This window comes from Bos grunniens, chromosome 2 (genome assembly GCF_055505025.1).
Source record: "Bos grunniens cultivar Pamir isolate PY7600 chromosome 2, Bosgru_T2T1.0, whole genome shotgun sequence".
In the NCBI taxonomy this organism is placed as follows: Eukaryota; Metazoa; Chordata; class Mammalia; order Artiodactyla; family Bovidae; genus Bos; species Bos grunniens.
In genome coordinates this window covers 37,231,669-37,256,512 of record NC_141166.1, presented here as the reverse complement: position 1 = coordinate 37,256,512, position 24,844 = coordinate 37,231,669, and the positions used below count along the sequence as shown (strand labels likewise).

Sequence of the window (24,844 nt, the reverse complement as noted above, 5' to 3'; positions counted from 1 at the left end):
AGAAGAGCATTTTTACACATTTCAAAAGAAAATGTCCTTTTTTCCCCCACCATCTCTAAATGACAAATATTTTGCTTTTCTATGTCACCAAATTCATTGAAACAAAGAGTAAACAGAAAATTTAAGAGTGGATTTCCACAAATTGATTGAAATGAGGAAGTACCTGGGACGCCTATTAAATATTTAGATTCCCAGGTTCTACTTACACCTGTTGAATCTAAATCTCTATAGGAGGTTCTTAAGATCAGGCAAGATTTGAGAACACGAAATACATAATGAAAACATGGAATATGTTATTAAAGTCACCCATCTGATTGTTTTATACCAACCTTTTTTAAGTGTTGAGAAAAAAGGACAATCCTGACCTATCAGTTTTAATTGTTTTACACAATGTAGAATATAACAAAAATGTTTAAAGTGTCTAGGTTTTATTGTCTGGGTACTTACTACAGTTTTCAGCTTTCCTGTTGTCCCGAATCACTATCCTTTGGTTGGCTGTGCTGAACAGTGTTGTCCAGTTGATGGTGTGATAATAGCACAGATTGCTGTTGTCAGTGATGTAGATGTTCCCCGCACTGATTTCTTTCAAGGATTGGAATTGTAGAGATGTGATGCCCTGTTGCTTGAGGATAAGCAAGGAAAGGCCACTAAAGAGAGGGAGGGGAAAAAATGAAACAGTAGTAATTGTTTTCTGGCCATGACATGCATTATTCAAGTAAAATACGGTTGTCATATCTTATTCCAAAAAGAATGTTAATAGAGCATAAAAAAGATTAAATAAATAAACCTGTAATCCGAACATTATTTCTTTACAATGCTATTCACTGACACTTTCAAAAGTAATCATTTGACTCCCCTCTCAAAAAAGCCCATCTTTTAGAAATATGAGTATCAGTGATATCTCTATTTCTGTCTACATATGTACCACTGACATATCTACTCACTGCCTTTCACAATCTTAAATTCATCAAGAATGAAATCCTGGATTAAGACTAAATAATTAAATACATGTTGATAGGGTGACTGTTCATCTATCCAAAATAAGATATTAATTCTGCTCTATTAAATAAATTTAGACACACTTTTAGACGGTACATATCACAGGAAATGACTATGGATATTTAGCTTTAATTTATACCTTAGCAACCAAAATATAATTATAATAGTTGAAAAATATATACAGAGAGATGTCAAAAATTAAAAAGAATAAAATTAAACTAAAACTTAAAAAAAATACTCAGAAGGCTTGGATATATGAGAAAGCATTTCTAAAAGTTAAGTAACAACTACACTGTGGAAACAAATTATCATTTCAAGGATGCTGTTTTCATTTCAACATGTCAACTTTGTAATTAAATTCTTTCTTCATTCTCTAAAGAATAACTGTTTCCCAAATCTCAATCAACTTAGGAATAGTATTTTCTATTTTAGAGATCAAATCTGTCCTCCTTTGCTTCCTTATAAATCTAAGTTTGCTTTACTTTTAATACTCAGATTTTTTGCATGTATTATATATATATAAATGCAAGATGAACTATAACACACATTTATACAATGTGTGTGTGTAGCGAATTGGGATGTAATTCTCCCTCTCAATTCTTTCTTCCCATCATGACCACCCCTAATTGTTGATTACAATTATGCTCATGATGAGCATAACAATGCTTTGATTGAGATTTATAATACTTTATTCAATGGATAGTAAAAATTGGTTCCACATAGCACTATCCTTTTTTATTACATTTACATTTTAGAACCTCTTATAGATATATGTATTTAATTTAATGGACTTTCTGTGAACTATAATTACAGAGTATTTGATGACAGTATTGATTTTTGACATCTTTCAGATTTAAGTAGAAAAAGTAAGTCTAAGTCACCTTACATATACACCTACCTATAGAGTACTCTTCCGCCAATGGTTACCAAGTTTGAAAAAACACTGAAGTCGGTCATGTTTGGAGGCCATGACTGTATGTTCAAGAAACCTACAAAACATAGGTGTAACAAAAATTCAGAATGTCATTGTCTTAGTAACAGTGTTTAATACTAATTATTCTGGAGATATGATGAAAATGGAAGGCAAGAAAAGGACAAAAAATATTCCCATTTTTGAACCATTCTATCTTATGTTTTTTCTTCCAAGATTCAATGTCTTACCCAAAGTTTCTGGACTGCAATCCTCAATAGATAATGAATGTCAAAATAATGAACACGAAGAATGAGTGTTTTTCAGACACACAGAATCATATCACTGTATAGTATAAAGATTTAAATGATTCTTAATTAGATTCATTCTTCTAAAAGCAAAGATATTTAGTTTAACTAGATACATAGACGGAGAAGGCAATGGCACCCCACTCCAGGACCCTTGTCTGGAAAATCCCATGGACAGAGGAACCTGGTGGGCTGCAGTCCATGGGGTCGCTAAGAGTCAGACACGACTGAGTGACTTCACTTTCACTTTTCACTTTCATGCATAGGAAAAGGAAATGGCAACCCACTCCAGTGTTCTTGCCTGGAGAATCCCAGGGATGGGGCAGCCTGGTGGGCTGCCGTCCATGGGGTCACACAGAGTCGGACACGACTGAAGTGACTTAGCAGCAGATATATAGAAAGATATTGCTTCAATTTTCCTAAAATCTTTTGCCATCTTCTCTGTACATTTACAACATCAGCTGTCTGTCTTGAATCCTGACATTTATGTTTATACCTAACCTTCCTCAATTGATTTTACATTCTTTGATAGCAAGCTCATTCCTAATCATGTCTATAGTCCCCATATCATCCACTCTGACAGTGCTGAAAAATCAGGTCCTCAATAAACATGTGCTAAATGAATCCTACATGTTACTCATTTCCAACAGTAGTTGTGAAAACTAAATAGGAAAAAAAAAACCAAACATGGGTTCAAAGACCCACTGACATTTTCAAAAACAGTAACATCAAAATTTCAAGGGTATTTTATTTTTCTAGTTATACAGTTTTCAAAATGTGCACAAATGCTAAGGAATTAAGACACTCATCATTTTAAATAATATTTTTTTAAAAAACTAGAATTTGCTTTGAAAATTCCAATACTATGTAATATTTTCAACAAAACACTAAAATTCCCATAGTTCATATCACAACAAACTCATACAAATATTACCTGTTATCTCTCGGACTGTCCGAAAGACATTCAGTTTCTCTGGGTCTATGGCTTCAATTGCATTGTAAGGGTCCCTAGAAAATCAAGAAAATAATGAAGTCAAATTTAAAATTAGATAAAGGAGTGAAAAATATGACACCAATTATTCCATTAAAATTGAACTTTAATTAGCAATAAGAAGGTTGTTGTTTAGTACCTAAGCTGTGTCCAACTCTTTTGTGACACCAGGGACTTAGCCCACCATGCTCTTCTGTCCATGGGATTTCCCAGACAAGAATACTGGAGTGGGTTGCCATTTCTTTCTCCAGGGAAACTTCTTGACCCAGGGATTGAACCCCCTTTTCCTGCATTGGCAGGTGGATTCTATTCCACTGAGCGACCAGCAAAGTCCAATAGGAAGTTTAGCAATGTTTTATCCAGACTTTTCTATGCAAGATGTGGAAGGGGATCAAAATGCACTTTGAGGACATTTTTATGACACAATATAAATCTTTGATTGAAGGCTATTCTAGATCCAGTGGAATGGTTAAATTTGACTCTCCTGAAGAAATCTCCACATATAGCAATTTCATTTATTAACTGTTTTATTTTGCCTTTAAAAGTCTATTCTCAACTGGGAAAATATACTCTGCAAATAAATTATGTTATGGTGAGAATAACTAACTTTTGGGCTTCTCAAAGCATACTAAACTGCTAACAGAACTTGTAATTTCATAAGAAGGATAAAAACAAATACAGAATGTAAACATGTTTTTCTGTATCTTCACATTGATTATGAGTGCAATCTTGCTCCTATCTGATTTATTTATGTTTACGTTCATAAGACAGGAGCTATTAGCTTTCATCTATATGAATTATACTAACATTTGAAAATAAAATTTATCATAAATTTAATAATACTCAAAAGGTGTTGTGCATTTTGAGGATTTTTAAAAATACCATCTCTTAATGCATATATATATATTTTTAAATAAATGTTATTGATACATAATTGCCTTGTCTTTCCAAAATAAAAATAAAATACCTTTAATATTAAATAGTTGATGGATTTCTTTTAGAAGTTTTTGTCTTAAGAAAATATTTTTCATTTAAACATGTTGACCATGCATACTTAAATATTAAGCCAAATATAAATATAACATTCAACATTTCTCAGTAATTCAAGCACTAACTTCATATTTTGTTACGTAACATATAGTAAATTTTTTAGGTTTTATTACTTTAAAAGGTGTTCTGTGCTATTCTGGTCAAGTAAAAACCTCATACTAACACATACTCTTCAGAGAAAAATTAAATTCCATATATTGGTCATTTCTTCAAGAAAGACCAAACTTTTAAAATTAACTAACTAGGCTTTTTAGAAATTTGTATCCATCTTTAGCAATCAGCTGAATTTTATCCTTGCTGTGGATATCTGTTGTTTTAGCAGTATCTGAGAACCCTCTTTTTCATGTGGGAATATAACCTAGGAAACATGATCCATTGGAGGCTATCAGTCGAGGTGTTCTGCAATCCTTGACAAATGCATAGGCCTGTCTTTCAAGAATTTGAGTCTGAATCCACTGGTTTTTATTTATCCAGTCATTAGAGCCTTTGGAAATTCAGTATTAGTTCAGCAACCTTGATCTCTGAAACTGCCTTGTACTGACTCTCTTAGCTTGGGTCATAAATCTGTTCATTTATACTGTGAACAATCCCGTATCTTTTAAAAGAAAAAAAAAAAAAAAGCTTTGCTTGATGAAATTATTACTTCCAAGTAAAAAAATCAAGAAGTGTAATCTATATACTGTACTATTAGTTTAACACAGCATATTATAAAAGGCTTGGAAACATTATAAATGAGTTTCTCTGTAATTCACACATAAACAATTAAGATTTTCCTTAAAGAGGCACGAATACATTTCGAAGCTTAAAGTTTAATTCAAATATTCTGGCAAATTTGCTCTATTTGAAACTGAAGATATATGGGATGAACATGTATGCTTCTGGTGAATATGGGGCACAAAATTATTGTGTGGGAAAACTCTGGTTGCTGTAATTTTCTAATATGCAAAGATTTCCATAGGCAGGGGAAATGCCAGCTCTGCAGTAGTAGAATGAGCTTTCTACATTTGTTCTTTGATGTAAAGCAATATATAGAAGAGCTCTAGTAATACAATCAAATATTCTCGCTTTACTGAGAAACACTCAAAGTGCAGGGCATACATGCAGTAGTGGGGTCAGTCCAAACTTTTACTGAGAACACTTACAGGTTGCCAGGATTGAAACAAATTCTAGACTGTTCACATGAAACCCAATGGACCACAGAAATTTTATATACTTAATTTAGAGATTCAGGACTCTCATAAAACAAGTTGACAGAATCCCACTTACTGCCTTCAAAGTAACCTTAGGGAGTTCCATCAAGTCACTTGAAATCCATAGTATTTTAAAATTGAGAACTTTCCTAGCTAAATATAGGGTCATGAAAACGAACACTATGTCCACTCTGTGAGTATGTTTGGTGACCCAATAAAGCTCAGAATAAAAGGAGAGAAACATATTTTCACAGTTTCATTGAAATCACATTATTTTCTCCACCAAACTCATAAGCTGTTTCCCATTATCTATCATCATTACAGTCTTTCATCTAAGCACTTTCTTATTAGTGTCAGATTGTGACACAGCATGGGTATGCTTATTTGGTGAGCATTTTATTGCTCTCAGCATACGCACATGAGCATTGTTAGACATGCCAAAACATGAAAGGAGATCCTATGATAACCCTGAACACTGAAGTTTGCCTGCAGTTTCCATTCTAAATAAGAAAATAATAGTGTCTACTTTATTTCTAGCAAGGGTGGTATTGTGCTATAAAGTGAATATTTCCTTGAACTATTTCATGCATTAACATTTTAATGACAGCTTCACAGTAAATTTATTTTTAGCAGAAATTTGATTTTGAAATGTATAATCTCATTTAATTATGGGTTTTTCCTTTCCATTAGTTTAAAGAAATACCCTAGCTATTTTAATCAAACGATTCAACCTATCAAAATCTAGTTAGTTAGAAGACTGAGGATAATAAGAATTAAGTGGAATAAACCATTTTGTTAATTTACTAAAAGCTTTCTGTTTATCTCATATTATTCACCTCCAAAATCTGTCTGTCTATACACACACACATTACATACATGAATACACATGTGTCTATATGTAACTATCTGAGATCCACTCAATTAACTTTATGTTACTTCCTTCCTAAAATCAAAGAGTAAGGCTTCAGAATATGCTTCATGTTGACATGAGACTAGAAACGAGGAATATATCATCTTTCATATATATATTTGTCCTGGAAATACCTTATATATTATGCTCGAGACACAATAATATTAATTATAATGTTACATTTAATTGCTATAATTAAAGACAAATCATAATCTTCTGAGGTAGGAAGTATGATTTGTCATAAAGTAAATATCGGCATAAAGATAAATTTGACTTTATTCAGTTTCCAATAGTCTATGAAATAATATCTGTTACACTATATGCTGTGCTATAAACCAAATACTAGATATAGTCACTGAGATTTGCTTTTGAACTGCCTTTTTCTCTAAATGTTTTAAATTTTCTTTAATTCTGGTCGGGGGGCTTTAGGTTTTTGTTTTGTTTTGTTTTGTTTTATTTTTGTTACTTTTCATTGTCTTTCTCTTCTTTCCCTCCTTTTCCCATCTTTTCTTTCTTTTTTATACCATTTATTAAGATTTACTCTATTCTACATATTGGACTAAACACTTAAAGATATATACATACATTTGCTTTGAATGCCCACAATACCCAGAGGAGGGAGTTATTTATTTTTAATCCAGTTCTCAACTCCATATGGGAGGACTCTGAGTGTTTGACATGGAAACCGCACAGCTCAATGCCGACTGTCCATGGTAGAGACTCAAACCAAACTCCAGTCTGGTCTGGATCAAGTTAATCAAGTACAATATTTGACTCTTATTTTTAAGAGAAACTTGGCTTACCTTTCTATTTCTAATTCATGTGAGTTGATTTTTGTAATTTTTCACTTAGTGTTCTCCTTGAAAGTCTGGATTAGTCTGATGTTTTATAATAATTCTGCTCATATTTGTGAATGTATGGTCATCTGGGACATCCGTCAAGAGGTTTCAGTTATGATTGAGATTGAGGGACACTACAGGATTTAGAAATAATCCCAAGCCAAGTTAAATGCCTTTCAAAGCAAAGGATTGCTTTATGTCCTGAAGCACCTTAAAATGCTCCACCCAGTCTAGAAGCTCCTGTGAACAAACTTCCTAGTGTATCCTATTTTGTGTATAATTCTGTAGTAATGTTGCCTCTATTCATACTACAATATTCCAGTGTTCATCTGTTTCTTTGCATTTTATTTCCCCATACTTCATGCACAGAGTGACTTCTAATCTTCCCTCCTATAAATCCAAACGTTTATGACAAAAAGTAGCTGATCATTTTCCTATCAATACATATTTTATTAAACATTACTTTTCAAAATTCTTCTCTAAATCATAATTATAATGACTTTATAAAACTATGTTTATAGGTAGAGTACATAATCTATGACTTTTATTTCAAAATTGAGAATGAATTTAAATTGAAAATTTAAATTAATATTTTAAAATGAATTAAATTTTATTTCAAAATCTAATATAAAAATGATGGATGTTGGGCCTGATTGTAATAAAAATCACTTGTCTAAAGCAATTCATGAGACTATGTTTTTAAATCTTTCCCCACGCAGATGGACTTGAGGTCCATTCATTTATTATTAATATATCCATGTGGAAGCAGTCAATGTGAATTGATGGCCTGTGTCTTCTTATTTCTCCAAAGACACTGTTAACATAATATGATCTTTCATGCACAGTGATATTTGGTTTTACAAAATACCTAAATTGTGGATATTTGTTTTACTAAATGATATGCATATGTTAAATTATATAGATGAACTTAAATATTGGCCCAGGCCTCTTACCCAATGGAGACAAGAAGGCAAATACAACAAGTAAATGGATATAGAGGGCCAGTGGGAACTATGGTGAATTCAACTGAATGTGTCCCATCTCAAATGACTAGTACCACCCAGCTCCAACAGATTGTTGCCACGCAAGAATAATCATGTGCATATTTTTTAAAGAGATTTTAAATCTGGACCATATTTAAAAAACAAAAAGAAGCCAAACAACAACAACAGCAACAAGAAACACGTCTTGGTATTTCTGGCATACATCTATGCTAAAAGTTGCATTTCAAAGTAAAGAAATGCTTTATGTACTAAGACCTAAAGTAATTTATTTGAATAGAAAGGAACATTCGTTTTATTTATCTTGCTGTTCCTATTTGACATATTTATTCATAATGTGTTAAATTGTTATGTTTAGAGTAGGTCTTGAATTGAAATATGTGAGTGATATTCTTTTTCTGTAGCCTGCAGCACTAATATTTAGGGATTAGGTAGTGATATAGACAAATAGATAAAATATAACATAAAAATATTGACATTTTCATCGCAATTGAAAGAATACAAATTTGGTCATTTTTCCCATTAAAACCATCAGGTGGTTCTAGAATGAAGAAGCCTAGAAAATGTTACAGTTTTTATTGCTAAAATGAAATCCATTTAATAGATTTCTCACAATAGTACTAAATTCCCAACTCTAAAACCTAAAAAGATACAACAGGGCAAAGAAAATACCTGAAAACTCAGAATTACAACTTACTGACTTTTCTATGTAATACATTAAATAAAATTTATTTATGTCATCTTGAACTAATTGGGTTAGGGATTTGAATGAAATTTCCCACTTTATCCACTGATAGTGTTTCCCTAAATACATCTACAAATGTGTCAAACTCACTAAAATCTATGGATTTGAAGAGAGTATCCTATAAATACATCTTAGCTTATATATAAATTGTTATTTTCAAATCCAGGTAGTCACCAAATTTATAATCTGGATTGCTCTTGCAAAATTTGGCTTACAATTACCACTGGTGAAATCTGACATTGACTTTGCTGGAAAAACACATTAATATATAATGGAACCCTGTGTCAAAATGAATCAGACTGACAAAACTAAAGAATCTCTTAAACTCTGTCTATATTTTACAATAAAATTTTCAATAAGAATGTAATACTGACCCATGAATACCAGTGACAAGGAAGATCAAATTCCCATTGATTTTGGTGCAGTTTATGAATTTGTCAATGTTACTAGAATCCACGGTCTGAGCCGACATCAACGATCCTGTGCCAATGCCATCACAAGCTGTAGAAACAAGATCAGGGAGTTGAGAAAAATTTTCTTTAGTCAATAAAATGCATTTTTATCATAGAATGACAGTATCACTACCTTTTGGGCAAATGTCAGTGCAAGGTTTACACATTTTAATCCCATTTTCTTCTACTTCCATCTTGGAACTAGGACAAGCACGCACACAGGAACTGGAATCAACTACAAAGTTATCTGATAAAAAAAGAAAAAGGTAAATTTAGCGATAATGTTGATGTTCAGCAATAGAATTTAAAACAAAATATTTTAGGGTTTGAACATTATTACCCTTTGAAAATGATAGTATGTATGTTTCTTTCCCTAAAACAACTCCTTGTCTAAACATATCAACCTGAAATAGCATCTATGAGTATCTACATTCCAATCCAAGGGCAGCGTGTGTTAACAACATTTGGTACTTGCTTGGCTACTGCTCCACATCCTGAATTGCCCCCCAAGATTAGTGAATTTCTTTTATAGTCTTAGGAAACTGCATGACATTTAGTTTGTGTTTTTCAATAGTTCCACTTCATTTCATGCCATGATACAAGTTGGAAATCTAAAAATACTTCAAGTTACATGAAGCACAAATGAAGCTGAAGTTAAACTGCCTTGGATGAAGGGAGTGTACTTTATATCACAAGAGGAAATGTTTAAAATATGTTCATCTTTCAATGGAGAGCTGTAGAAATTGTCCCATAGCTTCATATAAAGAAAAAAGATGAAATTTGGAAGGGCAGTACTTTAGGAAAGTGAAAGCGTTAGTTGCTCAGTCATGTTCGGCTCTTTGCGACCCCATGATTTTAGGAAAGGTTACTAAATAAACCAAGAACGTCTAATTATTTGCCATGGTGAAATGTTTAGAAGTCCGGTGATCTGGGATATGCCAAACATTCCCTTCAAAAAATAAGGACAAATTATTGCATCCATTTCTACAATAAACGGAAAACACAATATCTGCCAGGCTACTTTTGGGTTTTGAAGGCAGCATTCTTCCATGTTTGGAAATACTATTTCTGGCAGTATTTAGTAGTCTAGAAGGCTTCGACTTTGAAGGGACCCAGAGCAGGAAAGGCATATAGTGCAAGTCTAGGCTGGAGGGCAAGCAATCCTGCTACTTGGATCACAAAACCCATACATACTTCTATAATATTAGAATATTATAGAATATTCTAATATATTAATATTCTAACATACTTATTCTATAATATTAGAAGTTTGTATGGTGGGAAAATATGCTATGTGGAGTTATGGCAAGTTTCAAATGGAAAATCACATCAGAGACCTCTAGGAATTATACCCCATTTAATAAATAACTCCTGACATGCTTGTGGGTCGTGGTAGAGATGGTCTACCTAACCATGGGTAATTGATTGATCATGTAGTCCAAATTGCCCATCACAAACAAAGTTTTGTCAAAAACCATGACATCATAATTTTGAGTAGGGCCAACGGCAATCCATTGTAAGGTGGAAGCAGTGAATTTGGAATTGATATGAGCTGGGGCACTCACATAGTAAACTGCATAAGCAGGTGTTCCAAATCCCTACATTATCCACTGACCACTGTGCTGGCACCTTTCACTAAGTTCATATCTATGGCTACATGGGGAACCAAGAGAGGGCAAGTAGGACAAGAGGTCAGAGGGGTACAAAAACTAGTCTTGGGATGTAGGTGCAGGCAACTGAAAATGCATGGTACCTTCCCTGCAGCCTCAGTCAGGAGTGGACTGGAAAGAGTGGCAAGTAAAAATCCTACCAATGGGCATAGTTCTGGGTAGTGCAAAGGATCCTTTACTTTGTATGGAATAAATACGAGTTTAGAATAAATATGACCCAGGTCTGATTCCTGGGTCCGGAAGATCCCCTGAAGAAGGGAATAGCTAGTATTCTTGCCTGGAGAATTCCACAGACAGAGGAGCCAGCTGGGCTACAGTCCATGGGGTTGCAAGAGTCAGAAACAACTAAGCGACTAACATAACAGCAACAACGTGAGCAGTGGCTTGTTCTGAGAGAAGAAATGCTAGAAGATCTGGAACTGGAATTGAAAGCAGTCTGGGGTAGAGGGATATATTTGAATCCATGGGAGTGGGTATAAAGTGTGATGATCTTTGTATTTCAAGTTAATATCCACTAGAGAGCATCTGTCACAGAAGAGACACCTTGCTAAGACTGTATCACAGCCTGAGCTCACTTCTTTTCCTTCTCTCATGGGTCCTGATCCTGAGAACACTCTTTAACAACCAAAATCTCTGTAGCACGGGAACCCAAACTGTAATAGAAGTAACCATCCTTTCTGCAAGGTCTTCAGGAATACTTCTTATTTAAAAAGTCCACATTTTTGTAGCAGCTTATGTCAAATGGAATAAATAAAAAAAGATTATAAGTATCTTCATAAAAGTTCAGGTTTTGAAGTCATATCAGTTTCAAAAAATATTTACTGTTTAGGTTTTGAATTTCAAAATTCTGGATTAGGAATTGTAGACCAGTATTTAGAAGCTAAACATCTTGGTTTCCCAAGATAGCTACAGTTTAGCATAGGCAAGGTCCCTCAAAGATTTGAATTTTACATAGATAAATAATGAAGTGCTTTAAATTAGTGTGTAATTGGATAGACCTAAACTAATACATAAAAGAAAGTTTATGAGTTACTATAATTACAGTAACTGGGCATGTCATTTCAAAAAACATTCCTTAGATTTTGACCTCTTGTTGTAATTCAGGAGTTGAGAGACTTCAGAGCCACTATGAAGGATATAGTCTAAGAAGGAGGAGGACATTTGTCTAAGAAAAGGAAAAAAATTTGTCATCTAGCCTCATTCTATGATAGATACTCTTACGCCCTGTAGTTTGCAAGAGAGTAGATAGTAAATATAGGGTAACTTTTAGATGAGAAATTATCAGATTAAAATCATGAGTTTGGTTATAAAATTATCTACATACAAATGCATATATATGTTTATGCATATAATGCATATTTATTCTTTTAATCAATATAAAATAATAATAATGGCTGGAATGATCATTGCTTTCAAAGACTTGTTTTTATATACTATTCCTATGAAACTTATTCCCTATCACTTTGATCTTTATATTATTTCTGGGAAAGAGAGAGGGTACATTTGATTTTCCACGTTTTAAAGAGGAGAAAAAAGGAAATTAAGTGGTAGTGGTGGTTTAGTCGCTAAGATGTGTCCAACTCTCGCGACCCCATGGACTGTATAGCCTGCCAGGCTTCGCTGTCCATGGGATTCCAGGCAAGAACAATGGAGTGGGTTGCCATCTCCTTCTCCAGAGGATCTTCCCGACCCAGGGATCAAACCCAGGTCTCCTGCATCGCAGGCAGATTCTTTACTGACTGAGTTACAAATGAAACCTAGAAAATTAAGTAGTTTATTAAAAATCACACAGTGAATAAGTGGCCAAAGCTATAATCAAAGCCATTCTAATCTCACGTCTCTTACACTTCCTATTCCATCCTATGCACAAATCAAAAAAATTAATATCTATGTGATGTAGAATGTAAAGTCTTTTAATTTACATGGACAAATGAGTTTTTTTTTTTTTTTTTCAGCCATTAAAAAAGTAAAACATCAAAGAAATGTCTCAGTGGTCTCTCTAAGCAAAGAAATTGACTTAAACAAACAAGCTGGTCATTCTGAATCCCCAGGATGAGTTTTCAATTTGGTAAAGATTCCTTAACATGCCCTTTATATCCATGGTTATTGTTTTAAAATTATATCTGATGTCAAAACTATTTTATATATTCTATTACAAATAAATAATAAGATCACTTTAGGTGAAAATTCATTATTATTATAAGAAGACCTTGTTCATTACATAGTTTGCTGCTACTTAATCATTCTTCTGAGGACAGCATCATGTGCAAAAATATTGACATACAGTGAAAATAATGAGTTTAGAAGTCAATGAATTGACAATGTACTCTAACCTCAAACATGTTACTCATTTGCTGAGATTATGAACCAATCACTTCAATTTTTTGAATTTTAATTCCTTTATATATGAAATAATAATAATATCCATACCAAAGTAATTCATGATATGTCACAAGTTTCAAATTATGATAAGTTTCCATGAAATTACTTTGCTTTAAAACAATGAGTTAATTAATTTGGCTAGTCTTATTTTGTTACTTACGTGGGCACTTCTTGACACAAAAGGCTCCATAGGTGTATTTTGCATTGAAGTTATGCTCCAGTTGAAAGGTAGTGGGATTGTAGACAAATGTTTGTGGACACTGAGTAACACATGCTCCACTGTCATTGAAATTCATGCATGCCTGCAACACAGCAAAAATTAATTTCCTTTTTGAAACAACCTTCATAATATTGTTTTTTTTTTCTTTTTATTTTTATTTATTTTTATTTTTTTATTCCTTTATTTCTCATGTGTTCCCCATCCTGAACCCTCCTCCCCCCTCCCTCCCCACACCATCCCCCTGGGTCGTCCCAGTGCACCAGCCCCAAGCTTCCAGCATCGTGCATTGAACCTGGACTGGCATCTCGTTTCATACATGACATTTCACATGTTTCAATTCCATTCTCCCAAATCTTACAGAAATATAGATCAATGGAACAAAATAGAAAGCCCAGAGATAAATCCACGCACATAATATTGTTAAAGGGACACTGTTACAACAGTTGTGTGATAAGGTGTATTAATTGCTTAGCAAATATCAATTTCATAAAAACTGGAAACTATGACAATTTTTTATTCACCAGGATTTATTTTTTAAGTTAATGTTTGTTTTGTATTTCTTAATTTTGAAAAACTTTTTCCAGCTCACCAAACATACCTTCTATAGTTACTAATGTTCATATTTCTTGGTGTCTCTCCATAAATTCCTAAACTGGCAATTGATTTAAATTATTAAAGTTAGATTATAGTGAAAATTTATTATTCAAAGGGTTTATGCTGAGTTTTAGAGTCTGGCAGTGAAAACTAAATATCCAATTGTATAGGCTAGAGTTTTCTTAAAGCTGGTATTTGACGAATTCGGTGACTCAAGTAACCTCGTGAATCTGTTCATTACCATTGTATGGTGAGATAACTTTGTGATGGTCATTCAAACTGGACTTCGAAGTCTCTGTCAGGTGACTAGCCAAATGTAAATGTAGTGGGATGTGATGCCAAAATGTAAAGAAGTAGCTATATTTAGTCCATAATTGAATAATATGAAACCTTATTCCTATATGGTCATACCTTTTCCTAAAAGTCAAGTTCAAATAAATTTGTTTCTGCTGATTTATATATTTTTCCTGAGACTTCTATTTGTTAATATGTTCAAATGCATTTGAAAACAATTAAAAACAATTGCACCACCCAGAAGTTAGGTATTTGATATAAAAAAATAGATAAAAAGTACATATATAAGTATATAAAACATGTGTTTAGCAAAAGAGGAGATGGACTAATTCTCTTAATTAAACAATTTAAACCTGCATAGGAATACTTTAGGTTTTGGAAGGCAAGCTAATGTGAACTCAAGCTATATTTTACATATCATCATAAATTAGATGTATGGTTATTAATAAGCACTAATTTATTCTGTTTCCTCAAAACATTTTCTTAATCAATTGTTGTTTTAGCAAGTACTTTATCACAAACATGACAATTCCCTGATGATAGTCTACGAGATGCATAATCAGAACGAGACTCACTGATGATATATTATTCACTAAGATGACACTTTCCAGGAAGAATCTATTAAAAACCAATCTAGAAAACTCAGTAAGCTTTAATTTATGGCTATAAAACTTCATGTGTCCTCATAATTGCTTTACTAATATATTTTATACAGTGTTTCGCACAGATTACTTGGCAACAAAGGGACATAAGCCAGAGAGATCAAACAAGTTTACCTTCCAGACAGTATACAAAACAACAACTTACACCAAGTCCTTGGTCTGGCATTCTTGAACATTCTCTACTAAATGCCAAAGTGGAATCAGTGGACCATTCCATAAAAATAATGAAATGAGAATTCTGAAGCTCACTCAGCACTTTGCTTATCGTGATAAGGGAACCATGAAAAAAAATTCAGTGAAAAACTTCTAAGTGAAAGTTAAGAGCTATTGTTCATTTTTATTGTTAGTACTATTTTGGAATTGCTAACACAACCCCTGTTCAGTATCTTTCAGATCAAGCTTATATCTCATGTCTGGTGAGAGGTAAGGGAAAGAGTCTCAGTTCAAGGTCTGCTGAGCATCTTCTGTACATTTTTAATATTTCCCTCTCCTTCCTTTTTCCTCCCTACTCATTTCTATAATACATACTTTGTTTCACTATAAAATTAGGACAGACAAATTAAGTTTTTGTGACATTAAGAGAAGTAATAAATTACTGTGTTTCTATATCATGAGAGGTATAATCTATGGTTTGCTTGAGCAGAATTAAGTACCAATTTGAAAAAAAATAAATATCCTCAGTTCTAAATGCATCAGTGTTTTCTATGGATATTTGATGTGGAGGAACAAAATATATTCCTGTGTACATTTGAGCAACAAAAATTGTTTATTATTTTATGATTTTTGGCTTAAAATGAAACTAATGCTCTGTGTGCATGAAACTGCATTAACTGTAACTCACAGAATGGCCTGTATGTATTCAATGGAATAGAAAGAACTTTATCAGGGATATCAAAAAGTAATTAAAAAGTGGCCCTGACAAGCTGTAAATGTTAATTCTGAGGATGTAAAAGTGTCCTCTTCTAAAATAAAAATCACACAGATTAGCATATAAATTGCTTTAAGCATGCATTTATAAATCTTATAAATTTTGAATAATATTAGCTTGTAAACAATATAGACTATAAGACAGTTTAATTCATAAATTTATCTGCTTTAATCTTGAATTTATATTTGAGAGATAAAATATGAGTGCCCCCACTCAGAAGACTCAACTCAGTGAGGCAACAACATACACAGTAAATTTTGGAAGGATACTGTTATCTTTTTTAAAGATATTCAATATGTTCTCCTTTACGTTGTCCAACTAAGTCTCACTTGTAAAATAAACTATATCAGAAAGGCATAATACATTTATTCTAGGACAGAACAATCCTAGTTAATCAATAGCCACCCAGTAAGAGAATGACTTTCAGGAAATCACAGCACCTTTCTTAACCCTAAAATAGTAACATCTGATCTTATCTTGTGTGCATGCCAAGTCTCTTCAGTCATGTCTGACTCTTTGTGACTGTAGCCTTCCAGGTTCCTCTGTCCATGGGGATTCTCCAGGCAAGAATACTGGAGAGAGTTGCCGTGCCCTCCTCCAGGAGATCTTCCCCACCCAGGGACTGAACCTGCATCTCACATCTCCTGCATTGGCAAGTAGGTTCTTTACCACAAGCGATGGTAAAGATTTGATGTATGTGAGTCAGACTAGGAGGAAAGGGAGGATCAGAAAGTGAAAGGGAGAGCTGCCAGACTCACAAAGCAGTCGGTGTCCTTCGGTCCCGAACAGCCCCCAGCACATTCTCGGTGACAGCAATCACTCACGTAGGGTCCATAGCATCTGCCATCACACTGTTCCGCACACACGGTCCTTGTCACTGCAGAAGACAGAGATAGTGCCTCATCAAAGTCAGCTGCCAGGTGATTTGGAGTAGCTGAGAAAAGCTGAGCCCTGGAGTAAGTAACAATTTGCTCAACCATCACTGACTCAGCTCAGCAAACATTTACTGCTTGAAGTTGGCAATTGATCAAAATTACTATACAAAATCCTTCAAAATTAATACATGAATTTGTTTTTAGATTCATTCTTTTTCAAGCAAAGACAGTGCTTTACAAAAATCACACAATTAGGAAGAAAGAATCAAATTTAGAAAAACTGAATGAGAGGCAATCTGGCAGGTTGCTAAAAATGGAGTCGGCAGCAAAGTCTATTTACAATGTGCACCGTGAGGGCCTACAGGCAGAAAGTGTCCCCAGAAAGGGGTGCCTGATTTTTGCTAGCCAATGCAAAGAATGAAAACATAAACTCTTACATGATTCACATTATACCTTATATTATTCCTATCAGATAGACAGATGATGGGTGATAAATGGATAGGTAACAGACAAATAGGTAGGTAGGTAGATAGATAGACAGACAGACAAAGATAGGTAGATAACGCCTCTGTAGTAGCACAAACATTTCTATTCCTGAGATTTAAGTGAAATTTCTACCAAAATTTCTTAAAAAGAGGGACTTAACAAGGAGTAGAGGAACATCCTTGAAGAAACAGGAAGGAGGGCGGAAAACATATTCATAGTAAATACAACAAAAACTTCCGTTAGTTTTTCTTATAACATTCTTCAGTCTTAGTTGACAGCATCATGCTGTCAAGGTTTACTTTAGTAAATCAAGCTATATACACTGGACAACAAAATCATAGCATTAAGGGACACATTTCTGCTTATCATACTTATTCCAAAGAGATATTTTAAAAGTATATAGAGAAATGAATTATACAACATATGTGTAACACATCATTTCTTGGTTCTGTATTTCTTCAGCCTTGTTTCTTCCCACCTCTTTGAGTTCTTCAAAGTTTCCTTCACTGTTAGTACAGCAAGACACGATTCCTTAAACTTTAGTGTTCCTCAGAGCTGGTCTTCATATGGATTAAGAGCTCATATACTTGGATATAATCATTCATCCTCTATTTCGTATACTATCTCTAGGTAGACGACATTAGATTCAGATCTGAAATCTCTATCAAGATGCAACATGCATTTCTCATTGTCTGGAAAATTCCCTATTTATATGTACACAATGGAATGCATTTTTTCCCCACCTCTACCATAGAGTGTCTGTCTCTTATTTGTTCCCTTATCTCAATTACTGATAACATCATCCATCCAACACTTCAGCTAAAATTTTGGACATGTATTCTAGTTCTCCTTTTCCTCTACCCTCACTTTTCACACCTAATAAAATTCCCAAGTACTACCAATAGATGTTCTTCTTTTCTTCCCTGCTGTCTATGCCAACTTCATTCTGAGATTTATCTCTAAATATCGCATAGCCTTCTAAAAGGTCTCTCAGGTCACAAATAACCCTGTATGCCATAATAAAAGTAATGACTTGAAAATATAAGCTGTTGCATATAAATCAGTGTCAGTCCTTTCTCTGTATGAGCCTTACTTTCCAACTCTGCAATAGAGCTGTAAACCCTTATGCTATGCTATGCTAAGTTACTTCAGTCGTGTCCGACTCTTTGTGACCCCATAGACGGCAGCCCACCAGGCTCCCCCGTCCCTGGGATTCTGCAGGCAAGAACACTGGAGTGGGTTGCCATTTCCTTCTCCAATGCATGAAAGTAAAAAGTCAAAGTGAAGTCACTCAGTTGTGTCCGACTCTTAGCGACCCCATGGACTGCAGCCTACCAGGCTCCTCCATCCATGGGATTTTCCAGGCAAGAGTACTGGAGTGGGGTGCCATTTCCTTCTCCATGTAAACCCTTAGCAAGGGATAAAAGTCCTCCATCAATTGACCACCATTTCTATTTCTACTGGCATCTCTCACTACTCTCAATCTGCTCTTTACATTCAGACACACAGAAATACCACTTGTGATCCTCAGTTCCTTTCATGATATGCATTTGTGATTTTTACTGCCTTGTCACAGTATATTCCTTCATGACAAAAAATTAAATAAACTGTCTTCTCTGTCTAGCAAATACTCATCCATAAGATCAACTGAATGTTCTGTTTTTGTTCTGAAACCTTTTCAGACACAGCTCCATGTTGAGTTAATCTGATGTACATGCTTCTGAACGACCAAGCAGGTGAAGTTAATACATGAATCTATGAGCTCTGAGGGTCTGCTGCTGCTGCTAAGTCACTTCAGTCGTGTCCGACTTTGTGTGATCCCATAGACGGCAGCCCACCAGGCTCCCCCGTCCCTGGGATTCTCCAGGCAAGAACACTGGAGTAGGCTGCCATCTGAGGGTCTAGGATCATTCAAACTCAAATTCAAATTTTGTTCTTATGATATGACACATTATCTAACCACTCTGTATTTCACTTCACCATTTTTAATATGGGATTAGTATGAATTCCTATGTAATGGACTTGAAGACACAAATAGAGATATAGGTATAGTGCCTAATATGACTCCTATTAATAGTGCTCAGCAACCATTAGATAATATTATTGTGCTTATTGTAACATATTGTATTTATTTTTTCCATGTCTGCTCCCCCAGTAAAGTAATACAGCATTTTATTGAAGTATATCATCTTATTCATGTTTACATCCCTGGTATCGTTTGGCAGTTAATAGACACTAAATAAGTATTCCCTCCAAGTAACAAATGTCATATAATGCCAACTCAGAAATATCTGTTTATTAAGTACATAATGCACTTATTAGAGGAAAAGGAAATATATTGACAGTTAAATGGGTAGGGCACTAAAAATGTAAACAGACAAATATTAAAATACTAAGAAACAGAGTATATCAAAATGAAAATACCTTACAATTATTGTTTGTATCTATTATTAGATCCTTATATTCTACCATTGATTATTTCATGATTCCATAGATTCACTTGGGTCTTTTTCAATTGAACATGATGATGATATTTGTAAACTATATAATTTTTATATTTTTCCATTTGACATTATTACATTCCTCCCTATGTAGTCAACAAATAACAAATAAAGTTTAAACTAAAACAGTATTTGAACTCATCCTCTCTCTTGTTTTTATTTTGTAAAAATTGTCATATATTTCATGTAAGTTTAAAGGTTTTGAAATAGAACAAAATTTCAGATCTCATATATGAGAGCATATTTGATATTTGCAATTTAGGTAATTATTTTGAAGTAAGTAATTTCTTCTGTAAATATTCTAGTATAAAATACTACAAAATAAGTCAATTTGACCTGCCCCTAAACCTTCAAGTCTTTGCTCTAATCTCACCTTCTCAATGAAGTCTATCCTTAGTTAATACATAATTTAAATCCTTTCCAAACCACTGATGCCTTACGGACTTTCCTCCTTCTCTCTCTTCCTGTCCTCTTCCCTCCTTCCCCTTCTTCCCCCTTGTATCTGTTATAGCATCTATCACCATCTAATATATTTTACAACTCATTTATTACACTTTGTTTTATGGTATATTCCAGTGTTAGAACTGTACCTGGCATCCATGTAAATTTTATTTGTATTTATAAACACATTATACACAACATACATATGTTGTTGTTCACTCAGTCATGTACGACTCTGCAACCCCATAGACTGCAGCATGCCAGGCTTCCTTGTCCTTCACTATCTCCTGGAGTTTGCTCAAAGTCATGTCCATTGAGTCGGTGATGCCATTCAATCATCTCATTCTCTATTGTCCCCTCTTCCTCCTGCCTTCAATCTTTCCCAGCATCTGGATCTTTACTAATGAGTTGACTCTTTGTATTAGGTGGCCAAAGTATTGGAGCTTCAGTTTTAGCACCAGTCCTTCCAATGAATAATCAGGTTCCTTTAGGATTGACTGGTTTAATCTCCTTGCAGTCCACAGGATTTGGCTCAGATGGTCAAGAATCTGCCTGAAGTACAGGAGACCTGGGTTCAATCCCTAGTTTGGGAAGATCGCCTGGAGAAGGGAATGGCAACCCACTCCAGTATTCCTGCCTTTAGAATTCTGGGGACAGAGGAGCCTGGTGGGCTGCAGTCCTTGGGGTCACAAAGAGTCAGACACAACTGAGCAACTAACAGAACACAATGAGTTTACATACATATTACATATACATTATATATGTGAAATATATTCAATTAATTTTATCTTACTCATTAATGTTAATATTCATACATTGTGCTTAATCTTCCTATTTTTAACCAATTGTTCCAATTGTTACATTTATTTAGATGTCCTAATTAGTAATTAATATCATATAAAGGAAATACTTTAATAGACATTTTTGGAAAGAACAAATTCAAATATAATTTCTTTCTTTCAGATTCAACAAGGCTCTTTCAATGTATTATTGTGTTAGTTGCTCAGTTGTGTCCAACTCTTTGTGACCCCATGGACTGCAGCCTGCCAGGCTCTCCTGTCCATGGAATTCTCCAGGTAATACTGGAGTGGGTTGCCATTCCCTTCTCGAGGGGATCTTCCCAACCTAGGGATCAAACCCAGGTCTCCTGAACTGGAGGAGGGTTCTTTACCATCTGAGTCATCCCTTGTACTTCAATGTATTAAGAGTTGCTAACTGAAATGGCAGACTCATGCTAAGTGATCATATTACTAGACATGAAATCAGTGTTATCACAGGACAGTCTACTAATTTGCTTTTGGTTGACAGGCATTGCTTAGCTGGAAAATAACATGACATGAAACAGCAATCATATTCTATAAATCATACTGTATTTTAATACTAGACATATATGTCTAGGTGTTAATTTCCATTTTTTACTCTATGGTGCTTTAAGCTAACTATACAAAATATTTCCATTTCTCTTCATTTATATACTTTGGTCTTTCCTACTAAATTAGGGAATTAATGTAGATAACATTTAAACAAATAACCATAATTGTATTTTAATACATTATTTAATAAATGTTCATGTTGATACTTTAATTATTATACTATTTAAATATAAAAATAATACATTAGAAAAAGAATGAACACAGTGCAACCTTGATTGTTGCTGTTGTTCAGTAGCTAAGTCATGCCTGACTGTTTGGAACCCCATAGATTGCAGCACGCCAGGCTCTTCTGTCCTCCACTATCTCCCAGAATTTGCTCAAATTCATATTCATAGAGTGGGTGGGTGACTCTATGTAATCATCTCATCCTCTGCAGCCTCTTCTCTTTTGCCTTCAGTCTTTCCCTTCAGCGGGGTCTTTTCCAATGAGTTGGCTCTTCACATCAGGTGAACAAAGTACTACAGCTTCAGCTTCAGCATCAGTACTTCAAATGAACATTAGGGATGATTTCCTTTAGAATGGACTGATTTGATGTCCTTTCAGTCCACAGGAGTCTCAAGAGTCTTTTCCAGCACCATAACTCCAAAGAATCAATTCTTTGGTACTCAGCGTTGTTTATGGTAGAACTCTCATATCCATACATAACTACTGCAAAAACCAATTTTGAAAGTATGGCCCTTTGTCAGCAAAGTGATGTCTCTGTTCTTAAATATGCTGGCTAGATTTGTCATAACTTTCCTTCCAGCGAGCAAGTGTCTTTTAATTTCATGGCTGCCGTCACCATCTGCAGTGATTTTGGAGCCCAAGAAAATAAAATCTGTCACTGCTCCTACTTTTTCTCCCTCCTGTTTGCCATGAAGTGATGGCACAGATGCCATGATCTTAGTTTTTTTAACATTGAGTTTCAAGCCAGTTTTTTCCACTCTCCTCTTTCACTTTCATCAAGAGGGCTCTTTAGTTCCTCTTGCTTTCTGCCATGAGGGTGGTGTCATCTGCGTGTCTGAGGTTATTGATATTTCTCCCAGCAATTTCGATACTAGTTTGTGCTTCATCCAGTCTGGCATTTCTCATGATGTATTCTGCATACAAGTTAAATAAGCAGGGTGACAATATACAGGCTTGACGTACTTCTTTTCCGACTTAGAACCAGTCTGTTGTTCCACGTCCTGTTCTAACTGTTGTTTCTTGACCTGCATACATGTTTCTTAGGAAATAGGTAAGGTGGTCTGGTATTCCCATCTCTTTAAGAATTTTCCACAGTTTGCTGTGACCCACACAGTCAAAGGCTTTAGTGTAGTCAATGAAGCAGAAGTAAGTGTTTTTCTGGACCTACCTTGCTTTCTACATGATCCACTAGATGTTGTCAATTTGACCTCTGGCTCTTCCACCTCTTTGAAACCCAGCTTGCACATCCAGAAGTTCTCAGTTCACATACTGCTGAAGCCTAGCTTGAAGGATTTTGGGTGTAACCTTGCTAGCAGGTGAGATGAGTGCAATTATACCGTACTTTGAACATTCTTTGTTATTGTCCCTCTTTGGGATTGCATGAAAACTGACCTTTTCCAGTCCTGTGGCCACTGCTGTACAACCTTATGTTCAGTAATAATTACTATAATGTGGAACTGTTAAAACATGCATTTAAATTAGTCAATCATATGTATGGTCAACTTTAAATTTTCAAAATAGCAATTTCTCCCATAGAGTGGCCTCCTATCTCATATTTTCTCAGGGTATTTTGATCTTAGAGATGCCATTCCATTTCAGGAACATGCAAAGAAACATTCTTTTAAGTCATTATTTTTTTAAAAATTTGACTTAAATATTAAAAGTTAATTCTGAGGTTTGACTAGAAACAGTCTATAATTGATATTTTAAAGGTAAGATGCATTTAACACTAAAAAAAAGAATTAATTGCTGTCAGTTTTCACATGCCTGGAGTTCAGTAAGCTGAAATGTATTTAAAAAGCTTTGCTTGACAGATATAATAAACAAAAGAAGACAGCAATAAGCTTAATCTATAACAATGCTGAGACACTATTAAGAAACATTTCTTCACATTGTTATGAGTTTTGCTTTCAGAAAGAAAACTTCCCCTTTGTACAATCTATTTAATGGCACTTGCTGATTAATAAGCATTACTTAATATGAATTAAACACATCAAACTATACTCATATTTCATTGTGATTGAAACACAAAACAAAAAACAGAACCTGATATCAATGAGATAATTCACTTAGCCTCCATGGTAACATTAACTTATAATTGCTTTGGTTATATTAATTTCCATCCTAGCTTGACTATTATTTCATTAGACTTTTCCCCCTGTATTTAGTATCTTTTCTAAACTGCTTCATTGGGTGCATTACAATGTTTGGGTTGAATTTTAACTAGTTTATTCTTCCGTGGTACATCAGTATCTGTGATTAGTTAATATAAAAGATAAAGCCTGTGAAATTAAAATGCTTATTAGGGTCAGTAAAATTGAAACTGGGAATAGGGATCAATTCAAAATATCCATGAGAATCAAATGGGTAAAGTTTAAGAGCCAAGCATCTTGTAGTAGCAAGGGGACACTACTGAGAGAGTATCTGTCATTTCAAAAAAATAAATAAACTATTTATAAGTAGCTTTATTACATGAGTGTTTCAGTAATAAAAATGAGCACTTAATTACTGCTTTAAATATAATAATAACCATACTTAAAGTTATTCCCTTAGAACAAATTAATCTTATTTGAAGAAATTTGGCAATTTATTAATCAAATATTTACTTCTTATGAGTTACTAAAAGGATAATGAGCATTCGTAAGTGGTGCGATCAGAGCACTGATGTCACAGTAACAAAGTAAAATGATCTCAAGTGTTTATACCTTTCCCTTTTCTCCTTCTCCTCTGTCCTTTCCTCCTTCATCATCTCCTCCATCGTCTCACCTTGATTGCCTTCTGCTTCCCTTCATTTCCTC

The 24,844-nt window shown here is 34.3% G+C and overlaps 1 protein-coding gene across 6 annotated transcripts in view; it reads right to left on the bottom strand.

Moving 5' to 3' along the window:
• Nucleotides 1-24,844, bottom strand: part of ERBB4 (erb-b2 receptor tyrosine kinase 4) — a 1,279,082-nt gene that overhangs the window by 322,503 nt on the left and 931,735 nt on the right. For all 6 annotated transcript variants that reach the window (XM_086341936.1, XM_086341945.1, XM_086341948.1 and 3 more), the window contains exons 6-12: nucleotides 16,904-17,022; nucleotides 13,608-13,749; nucleotides 9,529-9,642; nucleotides 9,318-9,444; nucleotides 3,152-3,225; nucleotides 1,898-1,988; nucleotides 448-647 (exon numbers count right to left, since the gene is read on the bottom strand). In XM_086341936.1, coding sequence (XP_086198062.1) covers nucleotides 448-647; nucleotides 1,898-1,988; nucleotides 3,152-3,225; nucleotides 9,318-9,444; nucleotides 9,529-9,642; nucleotides 13,608-13,749; nucleotides 16,904-17,022 — 867 coding nt within the window. The remainder of the gene's footprint in view (nucleotides 1-447; nucleotides 648-1,897; nucleotides 1,989-3,151; nucleotides 3,226-9,317; nucleotides 9,445-9,528; nucleotides 9,643-13,607; nucleotides 13,750-16,903; nucleotides 17,023-24,844) is intronic.